The sequence below is a fragment of the Carassius auratus genome, chromosome 32 (genome assembly GCF_003368295.1).
Source record: "Carassius auratus strain Wakin chromosome 32, ASM336829v1, whole genome shotgun sequence".
In the NCBI taxonomy this organism is placed as follows: domain Eukaryota; kingdom Metazoa; phylum Chordata; class Actinopteri; order Cypriniformes; family Cyprinidae; genus Carassius; species Carassius auratus.
Genome location: NC_039274.1, coordinates 10,224,643 through 10,251,600, shown reverse-complemented (window position 1 = coordinate 10,251,600; position 26,958 = coordinate 10,224,643). Strand labels below are relative to the sequence as shown.

At 36.0% G+C, this 26,958-nt stretch overlaps 2 protein-coding genes across 8 annotated transcripts in view; both read right to left on the bottom strand.

Annotated features, from left to right (window-relative positions):
- The window catches only part of LOC113051573 (protein BEAN1-like), a 55,487-nt gene extending 49,029 nt beyond the window's left edge, over positions 1–6,458 (bottom strand). Inside the window, exons 1-3 of one of the 2 annotated variants that reach the window (XM_026215462.1) lie at positions 5,974–6,458; positions 4,460–4,495; positions 2,746–2,864 (exon numbers count right to left, since the gene is read on the bottom strand). In XM_026215462.1, the coding sequence (XP_026071247.1) occupies positions 2,746–2,770 (25 nt within the window). In that variant the 5' untranslated portion in view covers positions 2,771–2,864; positions 4,460–4,495; positions 5,974–6,458. The remainder of the gene's footprint in view (positions 1–2,745; positions 2,865–4,459; positions 4,496–5,973) is intronic. The other variant, XM_026215463.1, reaches the window with a different exon arrangement.
- Positions 6,459–16,795: 10,337 nt separating this feature from the next.
- LOC113051571 (cadherin-5-like) overlaps positions 16,796–26,958 on the bottom strand; it is a 34,508-nt gene continuing 24,345 nt past the window's right edge. For 5 of the 6 annotated variants that reach the window (XM_026215455.1, XM_026215456.1, XM_026215457.1 and 2 more), the window contains 10 exons: positions 25,777–26,059; positions 25,518–25,631; positions 25,112–25,294; positions 24,828–25,009; positions 24,414–24,670; positions 24,149–24,285; positions 21,795–21,904; positions 21,587–21,689; positions 20,045–20,287; positions 16,796–18,229 (listed from right to left, as the gene is read on the bottom strand). In XM_026215455.1, coding sequence (XP_026071240.1) covers positions 17,751–18,229; positions 20,045–20,287; positions 21,587–21,689; positions 21,795–21,904; positions 24,149–24,285; positions 24,414–24,670; positions 24,828–25,009; positions 25,112–25,294; positions 25,518–25,631; positions 25,777–26,059 — 2,091 coding nt within the window. In that variant the 3' untranslated portion in view covers positions 16,796–17,750. The other variant, XM_026215460.1, reaches the window with a different exon arrangement.

Sequence of the window (26,958 nt, the reverse complement as noted above, 5' to 3'; positions counted from 1 at the left end):
TATAACAGTACATTGGACAACATAAATTTATAGTAGGTTTGTCTTCATGGCTCTATGGAGAAAAAGAAGCTTTTACTTCTGAAACCCGACTGTTGTGCTTTATGAGGTAAAACGAAATGCAGTCGTCATGATCTTTTGCTACGTGTCAAAAGCCTTGTGACATCATCAATGTAAGTAGATACAATCTCTCTGTCTGGAAAGAGTTTAGCCAAATGTCAGTCCTAAATACGCTTTGGCTCAGGGGGCTACCTGTCCCTTACAAAGGCGTTAAAAAAAAAATGGTGGCCATTTAGCAAACAAACAAGATTATGTGTCAGTGAAAGAACAGTAACATAATCACAAGCATTGCCTCAGGTTTTTACAATACTGGTCTCATATAATAATTACAGCAATAACAAAAGATGAGATTCTGATTAAAAATTTGCAAGGAAAAGAAGTAACTGCAGTCCCTTGGGCATGCATTAACATTCAGAAACCATTTGTCTCATACTGAATGGACTAGCAAAACTAATTTCTTATTGGATTTGTTTGCAAGGTAGAGAATGAGCCCTGATGGCTGACAACCCGCCTTTATGTACAGTAATTCAGGGAGAAGATGTATTGTTCTCAGTCAAATATAGGTATGACTAGAGTTGGGGTACTCGAACTTGGACTCGGACTCGAGTCCGGACTCGAGTCCAATTTTGAATGAACTTGGACTTGTCACGCACTCGGGTGAATTTGTACTCGGACTTGACACGGACTTGAACATTTTGGACTCGGAAAATATTCCGAGTACAGTCGAGTCCACGTCATGTGTAACAATAAAACCAGCATAAAATTGAAATGATAAATTAATGAATGTCTGCCCTTCTGCCATTTTACTGCACCACACCGGCAGGCAGAAGTCTCATGCTTGCAGACGAAACACACGCACCACTCACTGGATATCAGTGTGGATTAGTGATGGGAAGTTCGATTCTTTTCCGCGAACCGGTTCTTTCGGACGGGAAATCTGACAGGGTAGGATAAAATGTCAGGACATCGGCACATGCTGCAGTTCAGTATCATCAGCTGCTCTACTCGTGTTCATGTTCTGTTTACTACAAACTCAGTTTGTGAATCTGTCATCATTAACTATAAATACAGTACAGATATTTCATAAATCATCCCTTATTCATATTAAACATGCAGTCTTTAGAGTCTTAATTATTGTCCAATTTCTCTGAAAACCCCTTTGGCCCATACATAATCTACAATATACAGATTAGAAACATGTAGCCCCTATCTTAAAAAAAAAACCCTATATATATATATATATATATATATATATATATATATATATATATATATATAGGGTTTTTTTTGTCTGCGCATACTGCGCATGCGTGTAATTTTGTATATATATATATATATATATATATATATATATATATATATATATATATATATATATATATATATATATATATATATATACATATTTTTTTATAGTTTTATCACACTTTCCGATGTTTAACAAAATACTTGAAAAATTACACGCATGCGCAGTATCATCAGTTCATCTGTTCTCAAATCGGACGCCTCCGAAAGAAACGGTTTTCGGTTCAGTGTTCTGGTGATCCGAAAACCAATGCAACCGACTACCAGAGACAGCAGCAGCAACCAACAGATGCTGCATAGCTCAGCATTGCAGGATTTGCAAGACCAGAACTGACCAAACAAGCAATGCAACTTTATGATGCAAGTTCTCCAAGACAACAAGAAATTCATAATGTCATCATTAAGGATCTCCTCATTGGCTGCACTTTACCTCTGTCAAATGTGGGGGAGAGGCATTAAATAACTGAAATGTCATCTTTAACTGGAGGACAATATAGTGTGATACAATAATAAAATAGGTTCATTTGTATTTTCATGCACTTGTAATACAATAAAACCTTTGAAAACTTTTTTGATAGGAAACTAGTTCTGTTGACATAAAATAAAAATGTTCAATGGCAATGACTAGATGTAACAGTGGTATTTTTTTTTTTATTACATTTGTATATTGCCATTGGTTTAATGGGTTGAAAGGTTAAAATATTAATAGAATGTAAAATGTACAATACCAATTTATAATCTTTTTTAATTTAATTACTTTCTGGACTCGGGCGGACTCGACTCGGACTCTGCCTTTAAGAACTCGGACTTGAGTCCAACTCGGCCACTTTTGGACTCGGACTCGGACTTGGACTCGATGTTTGTGGACTTGGTCTTGACTCGTACTGGACAAAGGTGGACTCGGACCCAACTCTAGGTATGACATTTAAATGATCATCCTTAGATGACATTTCTGGCACTCTGAGTAGTAGTTTAGATGTTTTATAGTTTGCTGTGCTGTGACTCTGAGCTCATTTTAACTGCCAGGCAAAGTAAGGGAAAAAGGGATCTCTTTAAAACAACACTGCTTAATCAACTCCGTGTCAAGATAGCCCAGTTGAATTACAACTTGTAGCCACGTTGGCATGGTTTCTGTCTCAACCACCAACTAGCTGCCTACTGTTTGGTTTGTTTGTTTATTCCTCAGGATAAAACTGCTACAACATTACAAGTGTGTGAAACCTCTGTTCTATAAATTTGTGTAAAATCGTGCTCAATAACTCCAAGGTGTGCAGCAAAAGGTGAGATATAAATCATGGACTGGACGGGACAGTAAAGGATGACAGAAAACATCTCCACTCTTTGAATACATTGTGAATGCCGGAAAATGGACATTTGACTTACCTGAACAAATAAGTTTCATCAACATGTACTCCCTGCCACAGTCTTTCCTATAGTGACATCTTAAACGCAGGTTCCAATTCTGACCTTCTCCTTTGGACAAAGAAGGAAGATGTTTTTATCTGCAGGTATGAGAGCGAGAGATCAAAGAGAAAGAAAACTACAGCCATCCAGATGTTTAAAGGCACTGGCTACATCTCACCTAGTGTCCACCCACCCTGTTCCAAGCCAAAACACATCAAGTCAGTTCAGAGGACATTTATCCAGAGAGGTACGCCAACTAACCACCTCTCACACTTCAGCTTGTGTATTATGCCTGACTTTATTGCAAACATATAATTTCAGATTTTAAATATTATTTTTGTATTCTCTGCAAGTCCAGTTTGCACAAATATTGAGATAATTAGAAAAACACAACTGAGTTGAAAAGAGTTTAACAGCATCTTTATTATCAAACCTGATGACTTCAAATTCAATACTCTGGGTTATTTATTTTATGTACTATTTTATGTAATTTACCAGGGCTCTATGGAAGCCTGTTTCCGTCACTGAAAAAAAAAAAAAAAAAAAAAAAAAACTTAATTGACACTTTTTTTATCTCACAATTCTGACTTTCTCATTATTTTGGGATACGAACCCACAATTCTGAGTTTTTTCTCAGAATTATATGATATAAACTTGCAATTGCGAGTTAAAAGGTTATAAATTGTGAGATATAAACTCGCAAATCTGAGAAAATAAAGTCAGAACTGTGAAATATAAACCTACAATTCTGAAAAATAGTGAGAGCTGTGAGACATAAACTCGCAAAAAAAAAAAAAATCTTGCAAGTGTGACTTTATATCTCACAATTCTTACTGTAGAACTTGCAATTTTGAGTTTATATTTCAAAATGGTGTGTAATTTTGAAATAAAAAAATTGCAATAACCGTTTTATTATTATTATTATTATTACTATTATTATTATTATTATTGAGTGGCAGAAATGGGCCTCCATACATTTCCCAGGCTACTAATGATTTATTTACTTTCTCCATTTGACCATATTAAATAATTTTCAAAAACAACATTGTTGTCACAACAATATGAAAATGGAATTTAAACTTGTTCTTGATTTCTTGTTCTAGCTGATTCTCAGGGCAATAAAAAATAGTGACGTTTTTTTTTTCCTTGAACAGCAGCCAAGTTGAGTACATACAGTAAATTTAGCCCATATGCTATGCAGAATATCCCTTATCTAATCTGGTGTTCACAGTCAAAAAACTGCCTTTTTAAATGTCTTATGTCTTCTGCTTTATTTTTGCAATATATCAGATTCAATTTTAAATAAATCCAATATCTGATAATAATATAGCATCAGAAGAAATTTATAAGCAATTTTTGTAGACTGGTCATTTTTTACCAAGAACATCAAAAGTCTAACAAGGTGGGGGAAATCCCCTCCAAAAAGTAAAATAAAAAAGATAATTTTTTGGGGAAATTATCCTTTATTCCCTATGTGAGCAAAGTCAGTAAGTTGTAGTCCAATGCAATAACATTAACCAACATTTTCATTAAAAAAGAAAACGACGGGTCAAAATGACTGGAACACAACATGGGTTAAAATGGAACAACAGCACATAATCAAATTGCATACATAAAGCACACTACTAGATAACCTAATTCAGGACTCACATGTGAAAACATGCATGAAAGACTTAAAATAAAAAGTACTCACATGCTTTGGTGTAATTCTTTCCAACTTTGGTTATATCTGAAGTAGTGAAAACAAGATGACAGTGCAGGAGGAGAAGTAAAAATGAAGAAAAACAATGGAGGAGAGAGACAAAAAAGAGTGAACGCAAGAAGGGGACAAAAAGTTTACCTTCATTACCATAAGGTATTATTTTATTGTAATTCTACATTCCTGCTTGCAGCTTTGATGCTGACAGCGTTGCATCTCATGGGATCTTAGTGTCTCAGGTGTGTGTGCAAGTGCAATTATTCAGAATCAAGGGAGACCAACTGACTACAGCAACAAGCCACCATGCAGCTTTGCTAATAATCTAACAAACTACACAGTAAGCTTCATTTTATTATGAAAATACACAATTCACAGACAGACAGACAGATCAGACCCAACTATTCACAATAACATCAACTTTTCTTTTCAACTATTATAAAGGTTGCTGTTGTCACACACACACACACACACACACACACACACACACATGTCTGGTCAGCTATCCTTGTGGGGACTCTCCATAGGAGTAATGGTTTTTATACTGTACAGACCGTATTTTCTATCGCCCTACACCAACCCTACCCCTAAACCTAACCCTCACAGGAAACTTTCTGCATTTTAGATTTTCAAGAAACTTAATTCTGTGTAATTTATTAGCTTGTTTACCCGTGGGGACCTCAGTTTAGGTCCCCACCATGACACGAGTCCCCATGAGTCTGTGTGTATTCAGGTTTAAGTCCCCACCAGAATGTGTGCGTGTTTTTGTGACATATCAGGACACAACTCTGTATAATGACATGGGTATAACACAGGTATTACAAGGAGAGGGTGACTTATGAGGACATAACCCATGTCCCCATTTTTCAAAACGCTTATAAACCGTAAAGAATGAGTTTTTTTTTTTTTTTTTTTGAGAAAGTAAAAATGCACAAAGTTTCCTGTGAGGGTTAGGGTTAGGTGTAGGAATGGTGTAGGGCCATAGAATATAGAATTTGTACAGTATAAAAACCATTACGCCTATGGGGTGTCCCCACTTTCCACAAAAACAAACGTGTGTATGTGTTTGTGTTTGTGTGTGTGCGTGTGTGCATTGGTGTGTGAATATATGTACTGTATGCATATATTTATACATTACATACATACATACATATATATTATACACACACACACACACACACACACACACACACACACACACACACACACACACACACACACACATATATATATATATATATATATATATATATATATATATATATATATATATATATAGTTCGTGCATTTTACGTCAAATACGATAATTTACAAAAAATAGCTAAAAACATGCAGTTGGTTGATTCTTTTAACTAAACAGTTAGCGTTTCCATATGAAGCAAAGCACATTGGTTACCTGACAAAATACTTTACAGTTCTGAATTAAGAGACCAGAGTCTGTGAAACTTGCATACTGTGGAGACCGTATGACTTTAAGGTAAGAAACAGGTGAAGTAACGTAACCTACTTACCCGCTCGCAGAGGAGAAAATAGCCCCATGCAACTTCAACGTCAGTGTTTCTCGGAGTGCTCTAAAAAGCCATATGGACTCAGAGCCTCAGCTGAATTTTACTCTGCTAACCTCCTCAGACATGTTTTACCACAATCCTTGCAAATCCGGCTCCTCTACTCGTATAAATATCTCGCTTGGTCTTGCATGCATGTGCCATCGATCACAGACTGTTACATCAAATCATCTGACAGAGATGCGCAAACGCCGCTTTACTCCGAATCCAAACGATTTCTTTACTTGATCACAGCACTTTCAATGCAGTGACTGTAAAAAAAAATCACTGTAAACAACTGGTGCATCTGTATGCTCTCCGCCTCATGGCTGAGTCTCCCGGCGCTTCCTATAGGCTTTCTGAATAAAGAAATGAGGGCAGGTGATGCTGTGCCATTAAACAGAGAGAGAGAGAGAGAGAGAGAGAGAATACTGCACTTAAGACAGACGAATGCTATGAAAATAAATAATACATTTCTTTATTTAAAAAGAGAAGAATCATAACCTTTTAGGTGACTTTCTCACCTCTCACATTTCTGTTTACTTTGAACAAAGGGCACATAGTTGGCACACTTGTCATGAGTGTACATATATTTTTATACAGTACTGTATACTACAAGGATAATAACAGGAAGCAACACTATTTTACACTCAAATAATAATTATTTGGCTAAACTTAATTCAGTTGGCTCAATCAATTCAGTAATTTGTTTTCAAAATACAATAGATAAATAAACAAATACATCCAGCAATTACAGCAGCACAATCATGAGTGCAATAAAATGTGTCCATTCCTCTAATAGTAATTCCCAAAACTGCACTGCAACATGAATCCTTCTAAATTCCAACATAACAGAACTTTAAAGGGATACTCCACCCCAAAACGAAAATTTTTGTCATTAATCACTTACCCCCATGTTTTTCCAAACCCCGTAAAAGCTTCTGAAAAGATTCTCCAAAAAAGACTCTCCCAAATGGCGCTGTTGTGATGTGGATAGTCAGGATAGAGGTTGAACCACTGATGGCAGATGGACTATTCTGACAACGTCTTTCATTGTTTTCTGGATCTTGACAGTGTAACTCACTTGGCAGTCTGTGAGACAGTCGCAAGCCTCCCAGTTTCATCCAAAATATCTTAAATTGTGTTCCGAAGATGAACAAAGTTTTTATGGGTTTGGAACAACATGGGGGTAAGTGATTAATGGCAAAATTTTCATTTTGGGGTGGAGTGTCCCTTTAAACACCCTCCTCTTTCTCCTCTGTCTTGCTCAAACCACAAACAATAATGACTTATTTTAACATTTACTTTTCCCACGCAGTCACATGCAAAACATGCTGGGAATTTGAAATTCCCTGCCCAGTTAATGTCAACAAAAACTATTTGTGTAATATTTTAACAGTAAAAAGGCTTATGTGACATTTCTTTCTTTGATTTAGTGAAATTGTGGCCAAAAAATTTTATGGTGGAAACTAATTCTTAATTCATGGCCAAATCCATGGCCAGACACTATAGTATTGTATCAAAATGTTGAAGAATTGTGCTGCTAATTTTAACTACATGAAATTTGGAAAGTCTCACTTGCACTGTAGAAAAAAAAAAAATCAACCAAAATTTTGGCTTTAATAATGAATAAAATCTAGATACATTTCTAATAAATAAATAAAAGCACATGACAGAAATTGTTTAATGTATTGTATAACATGATAAAAACATTTAGACTGCCAAGTGATTTACCATTCACTGTTTTTTAAAGCCAGAAATAATTACGTTTCAGAACCTCAGAACATGATCCTGGTTCTTTCTGACATTTATTGAGAGATACAGTCGTGGCCAAAAATATCAGCCCCTCTTGGTAAATATGATCAAAGAAGTGTGGCTCACATACAACTCAGGAAGGCCCCTTCATTTTACTTGTCTTTTTGCAGCTGTTAAATCTCAGAGGAGGTATAGTACAGCAGGTCAGCATTTTCTAAGTGCAAGTGTGAATCACTTTCTCACACTAGTACAAGATCACACCATTGGGATTTGAGAATGCAACAGCTCAGCAGATATAAATGGGAGCAGAATGTGCATAAGCCATTAGACGAATTGCCATTGCTTGTTTCAAATCCCAGCCCCTTGCTCTTGGCATGAACTTTGCTGCACCATACATCACTCACTTTGCATAATTAACTTAAAAATACATCTATTATTATTATCATACTCAAAATGTCTAAACATTTTTTAAAGTTCTAAATCCTCTATATTTGTATCCCAGAGCTGTATATGTGTTTGTGGCACCTTGGCCACACACAGTCCAACTAAATTTGTGTGCTGAACAGATAGATTTTTACAAAAATAACAACCACAGCCTACAACCCAGTTCAAGCCAGTTTTTACTGTTTGAATCACTCTGCTCTTTTTGGAACTACACCACGAGCTATGATCGTCTGTGGAATGGGTTTGCACTTGTTTGAATCACTTTCACAGACTTTTATCTTAACTCTTCCCCTCCATTTGGAATGACCTGCCCAACTCGGGTCCTAAGTCATCTTCAAGAAACAGCTAAAGACACATCTCTTCGATATACAGTTACCCTTCTAACACTAGCACTCTTATTTCTATCTACTTGTTTTCTTTTTATTTATTAAAAAAGACCCTATAACACTTGCATTCTCAGTTGTGTTTCTATTCTACTTGTTTTATTTGTATTTATTACAAAATACTTGACACTTTAAAGGGCACCTACCCTTTTTACAAGATGTAATATAGCTCTCAGTTGTCCCCAGAATGTGGCTGTGGAGTTTCAGATCAAAATACCCCACATATAATTTATTATATAATTTTGAAAATGCCTATTTTGAGCGGAGACACACTGTTTTTTTGTGCATGTATCTTTAAATGCAAATGCCAATTTCCAAAATAGGGCTGTGCCTTTACAGCTTATACCTCATATACTCAAAAAACATCTGTCTGGATTTGATTATCATGTATATCACACTGAAATCATGTTTTAAAGCCATCAGTTTAAACTTCTGACATAGGGTTTTCTGAGCGCACAGAAACGTGCACAGAAAGTGGTTGTGACATGGCATGTCAGTTAGATTTTCATCCAATGAGCACTTTCGAAGTAACACTTTCTATTATATCTACTTGTTGTCTTTTATTTATTATATATATAAGATCTACCCTCTAATAGCACTCTGTTTCATTTCTATTTTATCTACTTTTCTTGTTATTTATATAAAAAAAAAATGTACCCTCTAACACTTGTACGTACTCTCTATTTCTATTCTATCTACTAGGGTTTTTTTTTTTTTTGTATAAAAACTTGACCCTCTAACACTAGCACTTTGATCTGTTTCTGTTATATCACATTGTTTTATTTTTTATTTATTTAAACAACAACAACAAACAAAAATGACCCTACAATTAATTAATTATATTTATTACAATTATTCACCTCAGCTGCCAGTAGTTGTCATGCCCCTGGACTGCCTTTGTTTTTGTTTTCTCCCCATGTGCTCCATGTGACCTAGTTTCTCCCTTGTGCTGATTATTTTCATTGATTTCATGTGTGTCTCATTAAGTTCCTCGTTATGCTGTGTATTTAAAGTCTTGTCTTCCCTGAGTTCCTTCGTCCAGTGTTAACATCATTTTGAATCTCCTACGTAGCCTATGTTCCTTGCTTTTTAGTTTATTAAAGTTTGTAAAGTATAAGCTCCTTCGACTCTGTGCTCCTAATTCCAATGCAGCAGCATAACCATGAGCGAACACTGCACCCAAAACAAGATGACTGATGCTAAAGATCGGCTGTGGTGCCTGTGACAGGGTGGCCGGCCTTTGTAGAGGTAGTATGTGGAGGAATTCCTTGAGCTCTCCAATTGGGTGAGCTGGGACGCCGCCGCACTCTGTGACTGTTTTCAGCTGGGGCTGTATGAAAAAACAATCAGTTGCAATCTCCCTACGTTTGTTTTTCCCTTGGGCGAGTTGATTAATCTTGTCCTTTACTTAAATGGTTCAAATTTTGAGGTAGAAGAATTTATGAGTCATTCTCATCCAGCCCCTCATGAAAACCACAGTGCCTCTCCAGCTCACCCCATGAGGGGACCCTCCACATACCTGGCCAAGGGCTCAGACCACCCATCTCCGCCTGTGCTCCCCAGTGTCTTACAGGATTGACCTGGGGGCCAAATTTGCTGATCCCACCTTCCAATCTGTTAGGTCAGTGCTAAAATCCACATCACTCCCGCTATCTCTAGTCCTAAGATAGGTCCCAGTTCAGACTGTGGGTAATATAATATATGAATATGACACCATATGGTACAAAGGGCTTGGAGAGGGTGATGTGATCTCAGTGACTACACTTTAAAAAAAAATATAGGTTCTTTGTCAGTCATTCTGTGAACAACCTTTAACATTCATGGAACCTTTCAGATGCACAAAATATTATTTTAACAACTATTCACTTTGGGGAACCCCAAATTCCTTTTGGAACCTTTATTTATGAGTGCATAGCTGACAAGTGTATATTTCTGCTTCAAATCTCCAGTTTTGCTGTTAGTGCTACTAAAAAGGCTAAAGATTATGATCCACATGCACACAAGAGACAGACACATATGCTGTCCCCGGTGTGTTTGTGAGAAAGAACGAGTGAGTGTGTAACATACGCATGACATAAGCCAAGGAAGACATCTGATTGAACTGTATGTGAGGGCATCAGAGTGGAAGGTACATTGTGGCTTGCTGAGAGAGAGAGAAAGGATAGGAAGGGAGAGAGAGGGAATGTGACAGGAAGTGTTTCTGAATGAGGTTATATTACATTCTTGTGCAGGATTCTGTAATAGGGCCAATCTACTTTTTTCTTTATTTTAAGAAAATACACTCTCATATAGTCTACGTATATGTGTGTGTGTGTGTGTGTGAGAGAGAGAGAGAGAGAGAGAGAGAGAGAGAAACTGTCATAAAGGGATTTCCTTGGATTTGCTGACCTCACTTTTCCTCCTCATTTCTCTACATCATGAAGACATTAAATGTAATCCATTTCTCTTCCCAAATAATTTATCTGATCTCAATTGAGTCTAACTGAGTGTACTGTAAATAAGAGAGTCCCTGTATTAAATTAGCACTGATTAAATGTAGTACACTTCTTTGTTCTACTGGTTTAAAGATACAATTTATTCCTGTGATGGCAAAACTGAATTTGTAGCATTTCCAGCAGAAATTATTGTAATATGCTGATTCGGTGCTAAATTATTATTCTTATTAATAGAGATTATAAACTGTGCTGTTTAATTATTTATTTATTTATTTTTATTTTTTGAAAATTTTAGAATTCAGTATCCTTTAATGAATAGAACGTTCAAGATAACATAATTTACCTGAAGTAGGAATATTTGTAACAATATAAACATTTTAACTGTCACCTTTTATCAATCCTTAAAGCTGCAGTAGGTAACTTTTGTAAAAATATATTTTGTACATATTTGTTAAACCTGTCATTATGTCCTGACAGTAGAATATGAGACAGATAATCTGTGAAAAAATCAAGCTCCTCTGGCTCCTCCCAGTGGTCCTATTGCCATTTGCAGAAAGTCATCCGCTCCCGTTAAGAAACAACCAATCAGAGCTGCGGTCCGTAACTTTGATTGTTTTCAAAATGGAGAAAAATGTATATAATAAGCGAGTACACCATGAATCCATTTTCCAAACCGTGTTTTTAGCTTGTCCTGAATCACTAGGGTGCACCTATAATAAGTGTTTATATTCGGACTATTTTAGATTGCTTCGGGGGTACCGCGGCGGAGTAACCCAGTACCTTTGTGATTCTTCATAGACATAAACAGAGAGAAGTAGTTCCGGCTACGATGTTCTTCCGCAAGACGCAAGCAGTTCTGTTTATTAACCGCTAGAGCATCAAAAGTTACCTACCGCAGCTTTAAAACATTACAATTTGTGAATAAATAAATAAAACTTTATTAACCCAAAACCTCTCAACAACCCTAAATCTGGATGGAAGTAAAAAGCTCTGGTTACTTGTGTAACCTCGGTTCCCTGAGATAATCGAATGAATGTTGTTAATCATGCAATGGGGAAACTCTTGTTTACTCTGATATTGAAGCCTGATTTGATCAAATTCGTTTAGCTGCATGAACCAATGGTGTTTCAACCTGCCAAAAGGGGTGGAGTCGACTGCTATATAAGTTGGCTCTGAGTGTCATTTCATCAGAATCTTTCAAATGAAGTAAATCTTTTAGATCCACCGATATAAACCAGTCATACTTGTGTGAGGATATATTTCAAAGTCATCATTTTAAATATCAGGCTTCTGAGATTCAGGATCTAATGTTACTCTGTGGTGGGGACCTTGACGCATAGGAAACGGGTAGTGTTTTGCTGTCCGGGGGCACTGCTGATGCTCAGACTTGGGCTACAGAGCAGATGAAGCCCATGCACTGGAGTGCTTTGGCAGGAAGTGACACATTGCCTGCAATAACTTCTATGGTGCTGTGAACCACTACCATTATGAAAAATAAGTTTATTCAAGTGTGCTATTAGTATACTTCTTTTAAACTAAAAATAGGAAAGTATGCTTTTAGTTTTTTTTTATTTTATGTATGTCTCAGAAATGGGCTTTATGTCCTTTTAGAAATATACTTAGTACTTATACTAAGTATACTTGACTTACTAAAACTAATGCTTACAAAAAGTCTAAATATATTTGAGCCATACTCCTAGAATCTGTGTTTTCATTGCTATATGGCTGAGGGCACAACCGAGGGCACTAGTACACATCTGCACAGAATTTCCTAAAAAACACAAGTGAAGAAGAAAAAAAGAAACTGGCACATGTAATCTAACATGATCATCTGACATGAAACAGCATCAAAACTTGAATGCAATGGAATAAAATGTCGACCGATGAAGAGGTAATAATTACAGTCAAGCTTTGGGAAGTTCATCGACTCCATCTACATTTTGATTCTCATTCTGAATCCAATTCAGTCTCTTATTTATTTATTTATTTATTTTTTTTAGGTTTTTGTTTAAAATGTTATTTCTTTGTTTCATGAAACTTACCCACATTTTTACCCATAAGTGTTTAAAAAAAGAATGCATGAAGCACCACCATCGTGTCAAGCACTGACCCAGCTTGGCCACTGGCCTTGGATGGATACACTGCATGGGCTTTTAACCAAAGGGTTGATGGAGGGCAAAGATGTGCAGCGACTGCCTCTTCCAGAGGGGAGAGATTGCTGCAACCACACACCGAGTAGGAGGCACACCACGTCCTGGTAAGTTTCCTTGTGAACTGCTGGAAGTAACGGGGCGGGTTGTTGGCGGGAGAGTTGTTGACGTTGTCCTGTCAGGAACCACTGTTCAAGGAGGCTATGGGAGGACTCTTCCTCTGACCCGACGAAGGAAATCAAACTTCTCATAGTTGATGAGGGGCGCTAATCCTCGCGTGTGAAGAACATGGGTGAACTGAAGTACTGAAGGAAGGGTGAAACAAGCGGGAACTGACCCAGCGTGATTTCATAGTTGAACCTGGTGTTAGAGCCCGGTTTCTCCCCAGTTTCGTTCTCCTAGGGGAGGGGGGAAAGGGAAGAGCAGGCTTGCGAGGACTGATTTTAAGGAAGAAGGTGATCTGCAAGCGCTGAAGGAGAAAGTTTTGATGAAAATGTTATTGGTTTGTGCAGCTACATGAACGTGATCAAATCAGGCTTCAATATCAGAGAGTTTTCCCATAGTGTGAAGCAAAAGCAAATAGTTGTTGCCTTAATGTATTTTAATTTTCAGATCTTTGTTTCTCTGACATACAAATGTATGCTTGCAGATCACAAATCTTCACCAAATAAATAAAATGTCAATGTAAAACGAGTCCTGCTGCTTTGTTTTTGTGTATTCAAGCTGTTTAAAATAGGCCAGGCTTCATCGTCCATTTACTGTAATGATATTGTGGTGTCCTCTTGTGTTTACTTTGTCAAACTACACTCTAAAAAAGATGTGTCTCTAAAAGTTCTTTACATGTAGTAATGGTTTCATTTAGAGCCATAGCATCCTGAAGAAACCTTTAATGCTGAAATGGTTAGGGTGCTTTATTCCCGCCTTTTTGTTTTTCAAATCTGTAACTGTCAAAGCACCTCATTACTGATTTTCTGGAGTTCAGAATCTCATACCCAGTCACAGGCTATCCTATTACTTTATATCTCTTCTTAATTTAAACATTGCGAAGTGCTTTCATGCTAGTTTTGACCTTCTTAAACAATTATTTTACATAAACAACTGGAAGGAGAAACATTGTAATTCTAAACTCAACTTCCTCATCGTCTTCAGAGAGAAACTGCCACTTAAATCTCTCCCAAATACACATAATTATGGACATGAATTATTGAAGTATTTATTTAAGGTAAATATCATTTGACATTTATTGCATTTTGCAAAAATCATGGTAGAGCAATATAATTTTTACTACAATTTCAGATGACATGAAAATGATAATAAATAAAAGTCCTCATTAATTTTTTCAATAAATAATAAAGTGACCAATACATGATAAAATGTATGTTCTGTATATTGCCTTCACATGTTTGTTCATGTTTTGCTTTTTATTTTTTTTCTTCTATTTCGATTTCAAATGAAAGTTGTTCTGTTGAACTTTTTCATTAAAGAAACCTGAAAAGAATCCTATCATGGTTGCTACAAAGAGATTAATCAGCACAAATATTTTTGACATTGATTATAAGAAGAAATATTTGAGCAAAAAAATTTACAGATCGTGTAACACTAAAGATTGGAGTAATGCTGAAAACCAGTTTTGCCATCACAGTAATAATTGACATTTAAAAATTATATTAAAATAGAAAAACAGTTATTGTACATTTTACTGTATTTTTAATCAAAAAAATTTATTGGTGAGCATAAATTATTACATTTAAATGGTTGTGTATGTATGAATTATAAAATAAATGTGTATAAATCATTAACTAATTAACATTAATTAATTTAAAGAATAATGCTATAAAATATTGCACATTGTTAGTTAATAATATCAAACACATTAATTGAACTTTTTTTTTGTGAAAACAAGTGTTAAATTTAATACAAATTAAAATTAATACTAATAATAACACAAAAAAAAAAAAACACTTATTTTAAAGTGTAATAGTATTTCACAACATTACGTTTTTAACTGTATTTTGGATCACCATAAAATACTTTTTTTTTTTTTTCAAAAAAGAACTATTGAATGGTAGTGTACTTCTTACATTATACAAGACAGCATCGGTTATACAAGAAAATTGTGATGGCAAAACATATTAGAGTGTGATTCCCCCCCCCCCCACCATGTTATATTGCATTATCTCTGTGTTCATTGTAAGAAAGCAATTGGTTGTATATACTATGAATGACTCTGGAGCCTCAGGACGTCCCAGCTGGGTGTCTCACAGATGTGTTAGATATGACATCACTGTGGAATTTCTGCTAATGTGCCGCTATCTGTGTGATCGGCTTGTCTGTGAGATAAACAACAGATACTGTGAACTTCACCTCAAGGCACCCTCTGCTATCCAGACAACATTGGTTTAACGATACATAAACGCTCCTCTGCCTCCACACGCACACACACACACACACACACACACACACACACACACACACACACACACACACACACACACACACACACACACACGCTGTTTAGTAATAGAAGAGTCATTATTTGACATTTTGTCAGTAAACTTCATGTTATTCTACAACTTATTTTAAATTAAGGACAGTTAAACTTTATTATATAATATGAAGTTTATTATTCAAATACAAAATTGGCATTTTCAATAGAGAGAGAGAAAAAAAATATATTTTTTTTTACAATAGAAAGGCACATATTTTTGTCTGTCTTACACAGCCATACTGAAATGTTAAGTCTGACTGCCCAACACTGACATCTACTGGACCTTCCCAACAAATCTCAGACACATTTGTTCATTAAGAAAAACGTTCATATAACATTATACTTAAAACTGGCCATAATGTCAATAACCACTAATTCAAAACATACATACAGGAAATATGATAACAATAATGAACAATCACATATTTACCGAAGGCCATTTTAGTTAATGTTTCCAGTTTTTCTTCAACAGTTTTACTTGAGAAATATGATTTCCATCATGAAAAGATGATTTTCTTTTACTGTAATAGTCTTTACCCAGCAGTTTCTCTAAGAAAAAGGTGAAAACAGACCAATTACATTGTATGATTAAAAGAGTCAAAAGCAGCACTGTTTCTCTTGAAGAACAATGCAGCAATGTCTTTGTGACCAAGACGGTGTGGTTTATGTTGTTCTTTAACATTTTCCTACCCTCCCAAGTTTTCTTTCTTTATCCTTTTTCCAGACAAGAAAACAGGAAAACAGTTTCAATCTGTTCCTTCGCTTGAAAGATAAGAGAACAGGACGTGCGTTTGCTTGTGCTCACACAGAGAGGAAGTTGACATTTCAGTGATGGAGCTGCTCATTTTAAATAAGACGAGAGAAGAGTGCTTGGCGTGTAATTCCCTGCAGGAAAGGGAGAAGGTGGCTTCCACATATTGTGTCCCTGGTTATTGAGGGAAACAGGGTAGAGTTTGTGCACAGTTGTAAATATTAAACGGTATAAAGATGATTTACACATTTCTTTTTAATAAAAGGAGACCCACTTGTCTATTTAGTCTCAAATGAAGGATGAAAAATAATGCCTGGCTTGCTACATACGTATTTATGTTTTAACTATCATCAAAATATTATTTACCAAGTTCAGTGTTTCTGTTTTTTTTTCTTTTATGACGCTATTAAATATATAGCCCCACTTATGATTCACATGGTGATACAGTTATTCAGACCACTTTTCACATTTCAACAGGCAAAAAACTCACTGCACGTTGTCTGCAATTGCCTTATATTGGTCGACCTTTGAGATTTGGGCTTTACTCATAACAATCGATGTGCTGATGATATCTGTCAAATAAACTTGGAGTAGCCTTTAATTCTTTCAAAGTACAGTTATCACAATTTCCTTTGTTGCTCCCATAGCAATACAGTGATATCCTGATGAGAAGTCTGCTGAACAATGCTGGCTCTGCAATTACACTGACCATGAGTCCAGAAAGCACGTGTATACAAACAAACTGGGGATTTTTACAGGACTACAAAAAAAAAAAAAAAAAAAAGAAAAAATATTAAGAACAACACAATCTCATTGCTACTTTTACGTTTTATGTTGGGGTACAAATTCATTTGATTTGTATGATCTCATTTGTGTGTTTTCAGTTTTGAGGAGTGGGTAACATTTTTTTATGAAGTCGCCAAAATGTTAAATAATTCTGTTTTCTCAAGAGACTCAATATCAATATCTACATAAAGAAAAGAAACGGAAAAAAGCTTCACAAAATGAACATATTTTCCTGTTAAAATGAGATCAGATTTGCTGTTAAATTAACCTGAAAAGAAGAGTTTGTCCAACCAGTGTCCAATGCCCTTTTATACAAAATCCAGCTGGACTAAAACCAGTCTGAAAAAGCAAGGCACGTTTTTCTACTAACACCTATTCTATGAAAATTACAAATGCAGTAGTGCTCATCATAATGTCATAATACTTGAAAGAAATAAGTATTGGCACTTGTTAATCCCTTTCTTAAAGGGACCCTTACAAAAAATCCCATGAAGAGAAGACAACAGTCTCCATCAAGCTGATGTTTTCTGATAACCCTGACCTTCAGCAGGATCAGTCGAAGCTATCAGTGTCCGAGTCGTCTACTCCATAGAGCTGAGCCAGGGTCCTGAAACGAGGTCCCCACTCATGCAAGAAGTCGTAGTCCAGATTGGATCCGCTGGAGGACGAGTCCAAAGAGCTGAGGGAACCGGCCAGGGATTCAGATCCCTCATAGCCGTAGATGTGTAAAGTATCATAGGGAATCCAGTCATGGTCGGCCTCATCCTTCTTCACCTCGATCATCATGCCCATGTCTCCCTTACAAGCAGGAGGTTTCTTCACCACGGCGTACAGCGAAGGCCCCAGGCCGGGCCGAAAGCTGCTGTCTTGACAAGCAGAGGACAGGATGGAAACATCATAACCGTTTGTGTCCATTTCTCCACCGCCTTCCTCGTCATAGCTCACCAGCTGCTCGTGGATATCGCCAGAAGACTTGATAACCAAAACTTCTTTTTGATAGCGCCTTCTCAACACGATGAGGATGACAATGACTAAAAGATGAAAGAAATACGTACAGATGTCAATATTATTATTTTTTTCATTAAAAATCATTCTAACATCTTCCTGGTTTATTTCCGTAATGTAGACTCATTATAAATGTTGACTGACAACGCAAGTAGAAAAATGAACAGAAGGTGGGACCCATTGGAATTTCAAAATAGCCTCGGTGTTGAAAAGGAAGACTCTTATTATGGGAGTATGAGAGCTTCAGAATACTTCAACACTTCTCGTCTGTCTGATGGTGTGGCTGCAGATCAGTGGATCGTCTTGATTGTCATCACTTCTGCCTTGTTTCTCACATCTAGAAATGCAAGCGCAAACCTCTATTTTGGAAAATGTGTAGAGATGCAAGCAAAATGTCATCTCTCTCACAGACACACACACAAAAAAAGGTACAAAGTCTGTCACTGAGTCGATACCTTTTAAAATTTAATAATTTGTACTTGTACTATATTAGGTAATAATATGTACCTTTAAAGGGTTAGTTCACCCAGATAGCAAAATTATGTAATTGATAACTTACCCTCATGTTGTTTCAAACCCGTAAGACCTCTGTTTATCTTTGGAACACAGTTTAAGATATTTTTTCTTCAACCGGTTTATTGAATCGAACTGTCTGAAAGAACTACTGGTGATCCGAAAACCGATGCAACCGGTTCTTGACTCGTGAACGAGTCAGTCTATTGTTCGTTAACTGGCTCGGCTCAGTGTTCATCTTCAGTTCTCTCATCACAGCAGTTCAGTCAGTTTACTGTTTGAGTGCATGCATTACTCCAGGATATTGGTTTGTTTGAACTCAGAGGAAGTGTCAGCCACATTAAAAAAGTGAACAGCTTAAGTCATTTGTGGATTAATGCGTATTAGAGATGCGAACAGTTTAAAACGATTCAGTTCGATTTGGTGAACTGGTTCAAAAAGATCTGGTTACATCGAGTGATTCGTTCGCGAACCAGATATCCAGCTGCTTTGATTTGAACTCTCTCTCACAACAGACACGGAAGAGAAGACAATGCTGAATAAAGTTGTCGTTTTCGCTATTGTTGGACCAAAATGTATTTTCAATGCTTCAAAAAATTCTAACCGACCCTCTGATGTCACATGGACTACTTTGATGATGTTTTTCTTACCTTTCTGGATATGGACAGTATACCGTACACACAGCTTCAATGGAGGGACTGAGAGCTCTCTGACTAAATCTAAAATATCTTAAACTGTGTTCTGGAGATAAACGGAGGTTTTACGGGTTTGAAATAACATGAGGGAAAGTTATTACTTACATAACTTTGTTATCTGGGTGAACTAACACTTTAAGGTACTATATGCACCCTTTAGCTGTAAAGAAGTCAAAAAGTGTAGCTTTAAAAAGGTACCACACCATTGACAGCTTTTGCACCTTTTTTTTTTTCATGGTGATATACAGTACACTAACTAACAATGACAGAGAATATGGAGCTATATGACTCTCTTACATGCTCATATTTACAGCGCTCCATACCTGGGATGTTTATACCACCAGGCCACTTAAAAGATCCTTTGAATGTGAATTAAATAAACAGGGTCTCCACTTGGGATATTACGGTGGAAAGCCGTTCCTCAAAGACATGATTTTAAATATTCACAAGAATCTATGTATAATGAATGAGAATGTAACCACCTTCATGTCAGGTCATGAATCCTTCATAATCTGTTTTGCTGGGCTTGATTAAATTATGCTTTATCTTTTTTAAAAAAAAAGATGGATATTTTTTTTTTTTTTTTACAAAAAGTAGAAAAGCAAGTGAGATAAGAGATGTGTGTAAATGTACCCAGGATGGTGACGATGCAGAGAAGAATGGCTAAGAGGGCGCTGGCGCTCACTCCGGTCTGGGCGAAGGCCTTGCAGTACTCGATCCGTCGTCCCGCATGGCACGTGCACACTTTAATCTGGACGAGGTTAATGCTCTGCTTTTCTGGGTTACCTCCATCTTTGATTTCGATTTCCAGCTCATATTTCATTGAGCTTTCAGTACTGAAACCACCATGCTTCAGCTCTATGCTTGCAGTGTTATCTACAACAAATATTAAGAATTGATAGATGCAGTCTGTCATTTTGCTCTTATTCAGGAGAAATGACTGACTATGTATGCCACTGGTGCCAGCTAACAATTTTCATCAGCAGTGCTATGGTTGTCATTGGACTCTGCTTTTGTTTTCTGTTGATGCTTGGAGGGAAATGTTCCTGAGATTCTTCTGACAATTCAGTGCAACCAGGCCTAAGAATATCCCATTTCACACAATAGTAGGAAAAGTAAATCTTCACGTTGACATTCGGGTGGCCTTGTTTATCAAAATTAATTTGACATGAACCAAGAGAAATGAACCAATAGAGAACATTACCGTATTCTGCCGCCAGAGGGCGCTTCTACATTGAAAACATAGAGCGCCCTCTCGCGGCTGTAGACGGTAATGTTTTCTCTTGGTTCTTGGTTCTAAATAAATGCGACTTATAGTCCAGTGCAACTTATATCTGTTTTTTTCCTCATCATGACGTATTTTTGGACTGATGTGACTTATACTCAGGTGCGACTTATAGTCCGAAAAATACGGTAAGCTGAATAATTAAATGATTCAATGTAAAACGTTACTTAAGATGGCTAACTAATATCTTCAGCTAAATATAATTATAAGGTTAATGAAAATATATTTGCAATGCTTCATTAATTGTTTCTTAATGTGCATGTGCTGTGAGGATTTGCAGCGCATTTTGTCATATGCCTGTGTTGTAAGGATTTGCAGCATTTCTTATTTTGCAAGTGTTGTGAGGATTTGCAGTGTGTTTCATTATATGCATGTGTTGTGATGATTTGCAACACTTTTGTTGACAAACTGATGAAGATGTTTTCTTGATTTGCTGGTGTTTTTTTCAATTTGCATGTGTTTTCTTAAGTTGCAGCATGTTGAGCTCTCTCGGCCACCGTGTAAAATTTTATTTTAGTTCATTGTAAAGCTCAATTCTGTTCCTCAGTCTGGCACATTTAGAACATGGTGTGTCAGATCATATATTCATTGTGCATGGTTGCTGCTTTTAGAAAGATTTTACCTAATGGATTTTACAACATTTTGGTGGGTTTTCTCCAATACCTTTTATGCCTGATTAGGAATGAGCATCAGTTAGTTTGCTTTTGAGTAGATGGAGGACTATAAAAAAAAAAAAATCGTATTGTCTCTCATGAAACAGTGCCTGCACTAGAACGTATCTTTTATGACCTCACATCTTTTGAATTCATCTTTACAAACATTATAATGACTGATTAAAGTCGGTTAGAACTACACTGTGGACCGACTTTAGTGAACATGAATGAACTCACTTGGATGCCTACGAAGGGTAAAGTTTGTGCTCTTTTTTGCCAGAGTGAAAGTGAACCTTTGCGAACTTTCATCCTTGTCATTGGCTCCCACAGTCCCAATGATCTGCAAGATGGGTAATAAATGAAGGATTAAAGGAATGAAATAGACAGCCAAAAGGAAAAGCATTATACATTTGTTAATGTGGAATGTATTCAGGGGACTCCTTACTGTTCCTGCTGTGTCACTCTCACAAACATGCAAAGTCCCATTAGTTATTTCTGGTGCATTGTCATTAATGTCAAGAACCGTCAGATTAACCAGTGCATATGACATTAGACCTGAGGATTCAGAGGATAAAACTGAAATATACAATTTATGTAAAAAATGACAGTGACCTACTACTATTAAAAAAAAAAAGAATTTGCCTATGAATATTATTGTTATTTGGCTAGGGTAAATATGTAATGATACAAATACATTTTTACTACATTCACTTCTAGTTAAATCAAAGTATACGCTTTCAAATAAACATCATAATTAGAAAAACACAACAGTTCCCAGAACTTATACGGTGTTGGATTTGTTGAACAAAATCTTTGATTATCAGATAATTTAGCCAGAGCTAATTGAGTGAGCTTGTGATCCCCCCCCCAGAATATATATAAAAAAAGACTAATATACTGAGATACTAAAATATTCCCAGACCCATGAACCTTAGTAAGGACATTTGTAACTGTGGTTACACTAACTATTGGAAATTAATAAAAAAATTAATCTCAAAACTAATCTTCACTAATTCGGGCACCAGGCAGACTTAAATACACCATTTACACACACATAGATATCAATGTAATGAAACACACACACAAAAGAAAAAATTCAATTTCATCAAATTGTAATGTGCAATATCAAGATGACGAAACATTTTTACAGAGAGTCAAATTCATAAACACAAATCACTCCTGTGGTGCAACAAGTACCAGAAATGATTAGTCCATGAAAAAAAAAAAAAAAAAAAAAATTGTTACTCAAATAAAAAATAAAGTGACAAAAGTTCAATAATCAAACAGACAATCAAAATAATCAAAAGCAGTTCAGAATCAAATATTTAAAGGTTTCCCCAAAAAGAAAACTAAATAAATAAAACTTTGAAAGCAAAGGAGAATATGTGTGTATGTGTGTGTTCTTGAATTATATGTGAATAATGATGCGGGATATTTTGGAAGTTTTAAAGTGCGTCGTTGGTAATGAATACCGGAGTTGAGTCTCAGCAGTTTTATGAATAAACACTCTCTTCGATGGACATCGGTGAGACAATACGCCAGGATAGCGATTAATCCTCTTTGTCCGCCGAAATCGAAGACCCAAGGCAGAATGCCAGCGAGTGGACTTACTCACGCTCTGCAGTCGGCGTCAGAAACGCAAGAGCTCAGCAAACGATCACGGAAGCGCTAGGAACCAGCAACTCTCTGTCGTACGTGTCAGGTAACGCTCTGCTGTCGGCGTCAGACACAGGATCAAACAAGTTCAGCAGGTAAACCATTCCGCTTTCAGTGCTGTAGTACCTTTTGCAAAAACCGGCGTGTACATGATAATTTAAACAGCCCGCAACTCGGCAGCCTGCCTGCCTGCCTGCCTGCCTGCCTGCCTGCCCTCTCACTGCAACTCAACACGTCACCATCTCTTCTTTTTCGCTTCTCCTTCCACTTCCTCTTTTATTCCTCCATTTCCGCTCATAATCCTTCACACCTTTCTCCTGATTAGCTCTTACAACAAACAGTGCGGTTTATTCCAAAACCGTCACACATTGTTAAAATAGTCCATGTGACATCAGTTGTTCAATAAAGCTACGAGATTACGTTTTGCACACGTTATTTAACAATAAACAATGTCAGTCTTCGCTGCATGTTCACAAGAGTAACACGATGCATGCACATGCACAGAACCTGGATGAACCTGAAATGCAATGAATAAATTAATTATTTTTGGTTTATTTGCACACAAAATGTTTTCTTGTAGCTTTATAACATTACGTTTGAACCACTGATGTAACACACTATTTTGACAATTTCCTTACTAAGTTGCTGGGCCTGGGAACATTTCAGTTGTGTTGCTGTCTATGCAGGGTCAGAAAGCTCTCAGATTATTATTTGTGTTTCGAAGATGAATGAAGGTCTCATGGATTTGGAATGACATGAGGGTAAGTAATAAATGACATATTATTATTTTTTTTTTGTATGTGTGTGTGAATACTACCTTTAAGTGAATTAATGTTCGACATGGTGATAAATATATTTTCATTTAAAGGCTTAGGCAAAAATTCTTAAATTGTTATCGTAAATATGTATTGTGCTTATGGATGAATTAAAAGTAACAGTTAATCATTTTAATATAGAAAACACAACTTATTCTCTGAATAATAATTCACACAATTCACATTCACATAATGTATTAATTTATTTTATTTTACAGTAAATATTTTTCTAATTTGGAAAAAGTAAGAATACAAAATATGAAGTTTTGCCCAGACTTTTGACTGGTAGTGTTGATGGGTAAGTTGTGAAAGCTTTTTTATATCTTACCATTTGGTACATCCTCATGTGCTGTAACCTTGAATGTGTGCAAGGATTGTTGCTCTCTGTCCAGTTGTCTCTTTACGGACAGATGTCCTTGTACAGGATCCACAGCTACAGGACAGTTTGAATCTTCAATAGAGTACCTAGAGTGATCAGATGTCATCTTTAGATTAAACCATTTTCATCTGTTGACTTTGTAACTTTTATGACAGTACAGGATGATACAGAAGGCTTTTTTTTTTTGTTTGTTGATGAATGAAAATAGAGTTACCGTATTTTGTTACCAGTTTTATCTGGATCCTTTGCTAAAACGGCTCCAATGATTGGACTACTGAATTGGCCTTCGTAGAAACTGAAGTTGTATTTAGTTTGGTTGAAAACAGGTGGTTCGTCAACATCAGTTACATTGATGGAAACTTCCGCTGTCTTCTGCAGGTTGGGTCCTTGATTATCTGGTGATTTAGACACTGTGTGCTCGTCCACGTTTACATGAAATGTGTATATATTCCTTGTTTCATAATCAAGTGGCTGTGAGTGAAAAGAGAGAGAGAGAGAAAAAGAGCAAAACATCAATAATTCAAGAGCTAAAATTTCAGCTTTAACTTAAATATTGAATGGTATTGCTTAGTCTGAAATATTAAAATTTGCTAGTAGCTAGGTTAGTATTAAAGCTTGAAATGCTTACCACTTTGAGGGTAAGAATTCCATCTTTTTCATTATTTAGTTTAATGTCAAAGACTTCATCAAATTCATGTTGTATAGTAAACGTTGGATCTTTGTTTTGTATCTCATCTTTGTCATCCACGTCTAATACGCCAATTTCGTATTCCTGTTTGCTGTCTTCTTTTACATTAAATGTGTATTTTCCTGCAGGAGAAAAAGACATTATGTTGAAGTTGACTTTGCAAGTAGTCTAGCATGCAGTGTTTCTTTGCAAAATATTTGTTTAAAGGTTTACGGTTAACTTACCTTTCTTGAAAGTGGCAATGTTGTCATTTGCATCATTAATGTTTATGGTCACAGTGGTAGTAGCAGAATTCCCAATCTCCTTTCCTGGCAGGTCTTTGGCTTGTATGGCAATTATATACTGACTCTGTTTCTCACGGTCAAGACTACTTTTCAATAATCTGATTTCACCTACATTATCTAATCCTAAATAAATAAATAAAACAAAATAAAAGAAGAAGAAGAAAATCCAGTTACTTAAGATCTATACAACAGAGACTTCTTTCAAAAACATTTTCAAAAAAAAAAAAATATATATATATATATATATATATATATATATATATATATATATATATATATATATGTATGTGCGTGTGTGATAATACAAATAAAACATTTTTTGACCCCAAACTTTATAATTGCTTACTTTTTTTGTTGATGTAGAAGAGGTCTGTCCCATTTAGCAGTTTGTATTCGATCTTTCCATTCAGAGTGCTGCCATCATCAGCATCAGTTGCATTTACTGTCATTACTATTGATCCTAGAATCAATCAATCAATCAATACATAAATAAATAAATGGATGTTCTACTACATAATCCGTCTTTAGTTCTTTCTGTATTGCTGTATACACATGGACATCTTGGTGACTATAGGAAAAGATCTATGTCTATGTTACTCTGATACCTGTTTCAGAAGACTCGCTGATGGACCCGGAGAGGTCAGGTGGAAAGACAGGGCTATTGTCATTAATATCCAGGACCACTATTACAAATGTTTCATCTTTGTCAAGCGGTTTACCGCTCTCTTTGTTGATGATTGAAGCTGACAGTTTGTAGATACTTTTCTCCTCCCGGTCCAACTTTGCATTGACATTGATATCCCCATTTTCATTTACAGTAAAAAATTTGTTAGCACCTTCCCCTGAGAGAATGTATCTTGAGGATGTATTGAAGAATGTATTATCTAGCTAGAAAAGAAAGGCAAAGCAATGAAAAAAGGTGTAGAAACAAAAGCAAAGACAATAATCAAATATTATGTTCATAATATTTACTAGTAACTCCTCAAATTACTCTCCTTGAAGTGTGTTTGAATTAAAGCTGTAGTTCATTTTCAGTTGCTGGTCCCCTCTGATTTGCATAGCTTTTTTTTTCTTTCTTTTTTTTCTCCATACTATGGAAGTCAATGGGGACCAGCAACTGAGAGGTAAACTATCCCTTTAAGTAGTAGATTTTGTATTTATTCAAAAAGCACTATATACACTGTAAAATCTAATAGTTTACCTTACTTATAATTAGTTATCTTTACTTAGTGTAGATGTGTATACACAGATTGACTGACACTTTTTGTAAAACCGAGGTCTCGCTTTATTCACCATACAAAACATTCTCTTATTATTTCCGTCTTCCGCCCATCATCCCCCAGACCTCCTACGTCAACTCTTGAAGACAGCCACAAGATAGATAACAAGTAAACATCGATATAATCTACATCCCCCTTCTAAATGATAAGATACCTGGATAGGTTTAACATAATTAAAAAAATAAAACTAAATAAACAACAACAACAAAAAGATTTGAACAGCTACATATATATATATATATATATATATATGCTAGCAATATATAGTTAGCCCTTTAGCTTTACCTGTTATGAAAGTGAACATGAACAGTGGAACTGGTAAACAGTGTACACAGCAAAATCTCCAGTGTTAATTTAACACTCTGAGTGTGGACTCATATAAACACTAAAGCAGTGTTAAAAGTAACACTGAAGCAGAGTTGAAGTTAATGAGATAATTAAGAAGTTAATTATTATGATTATTATGATTGAGCATTATTGAAGACACCTGATGTTAACAAGCAGAAT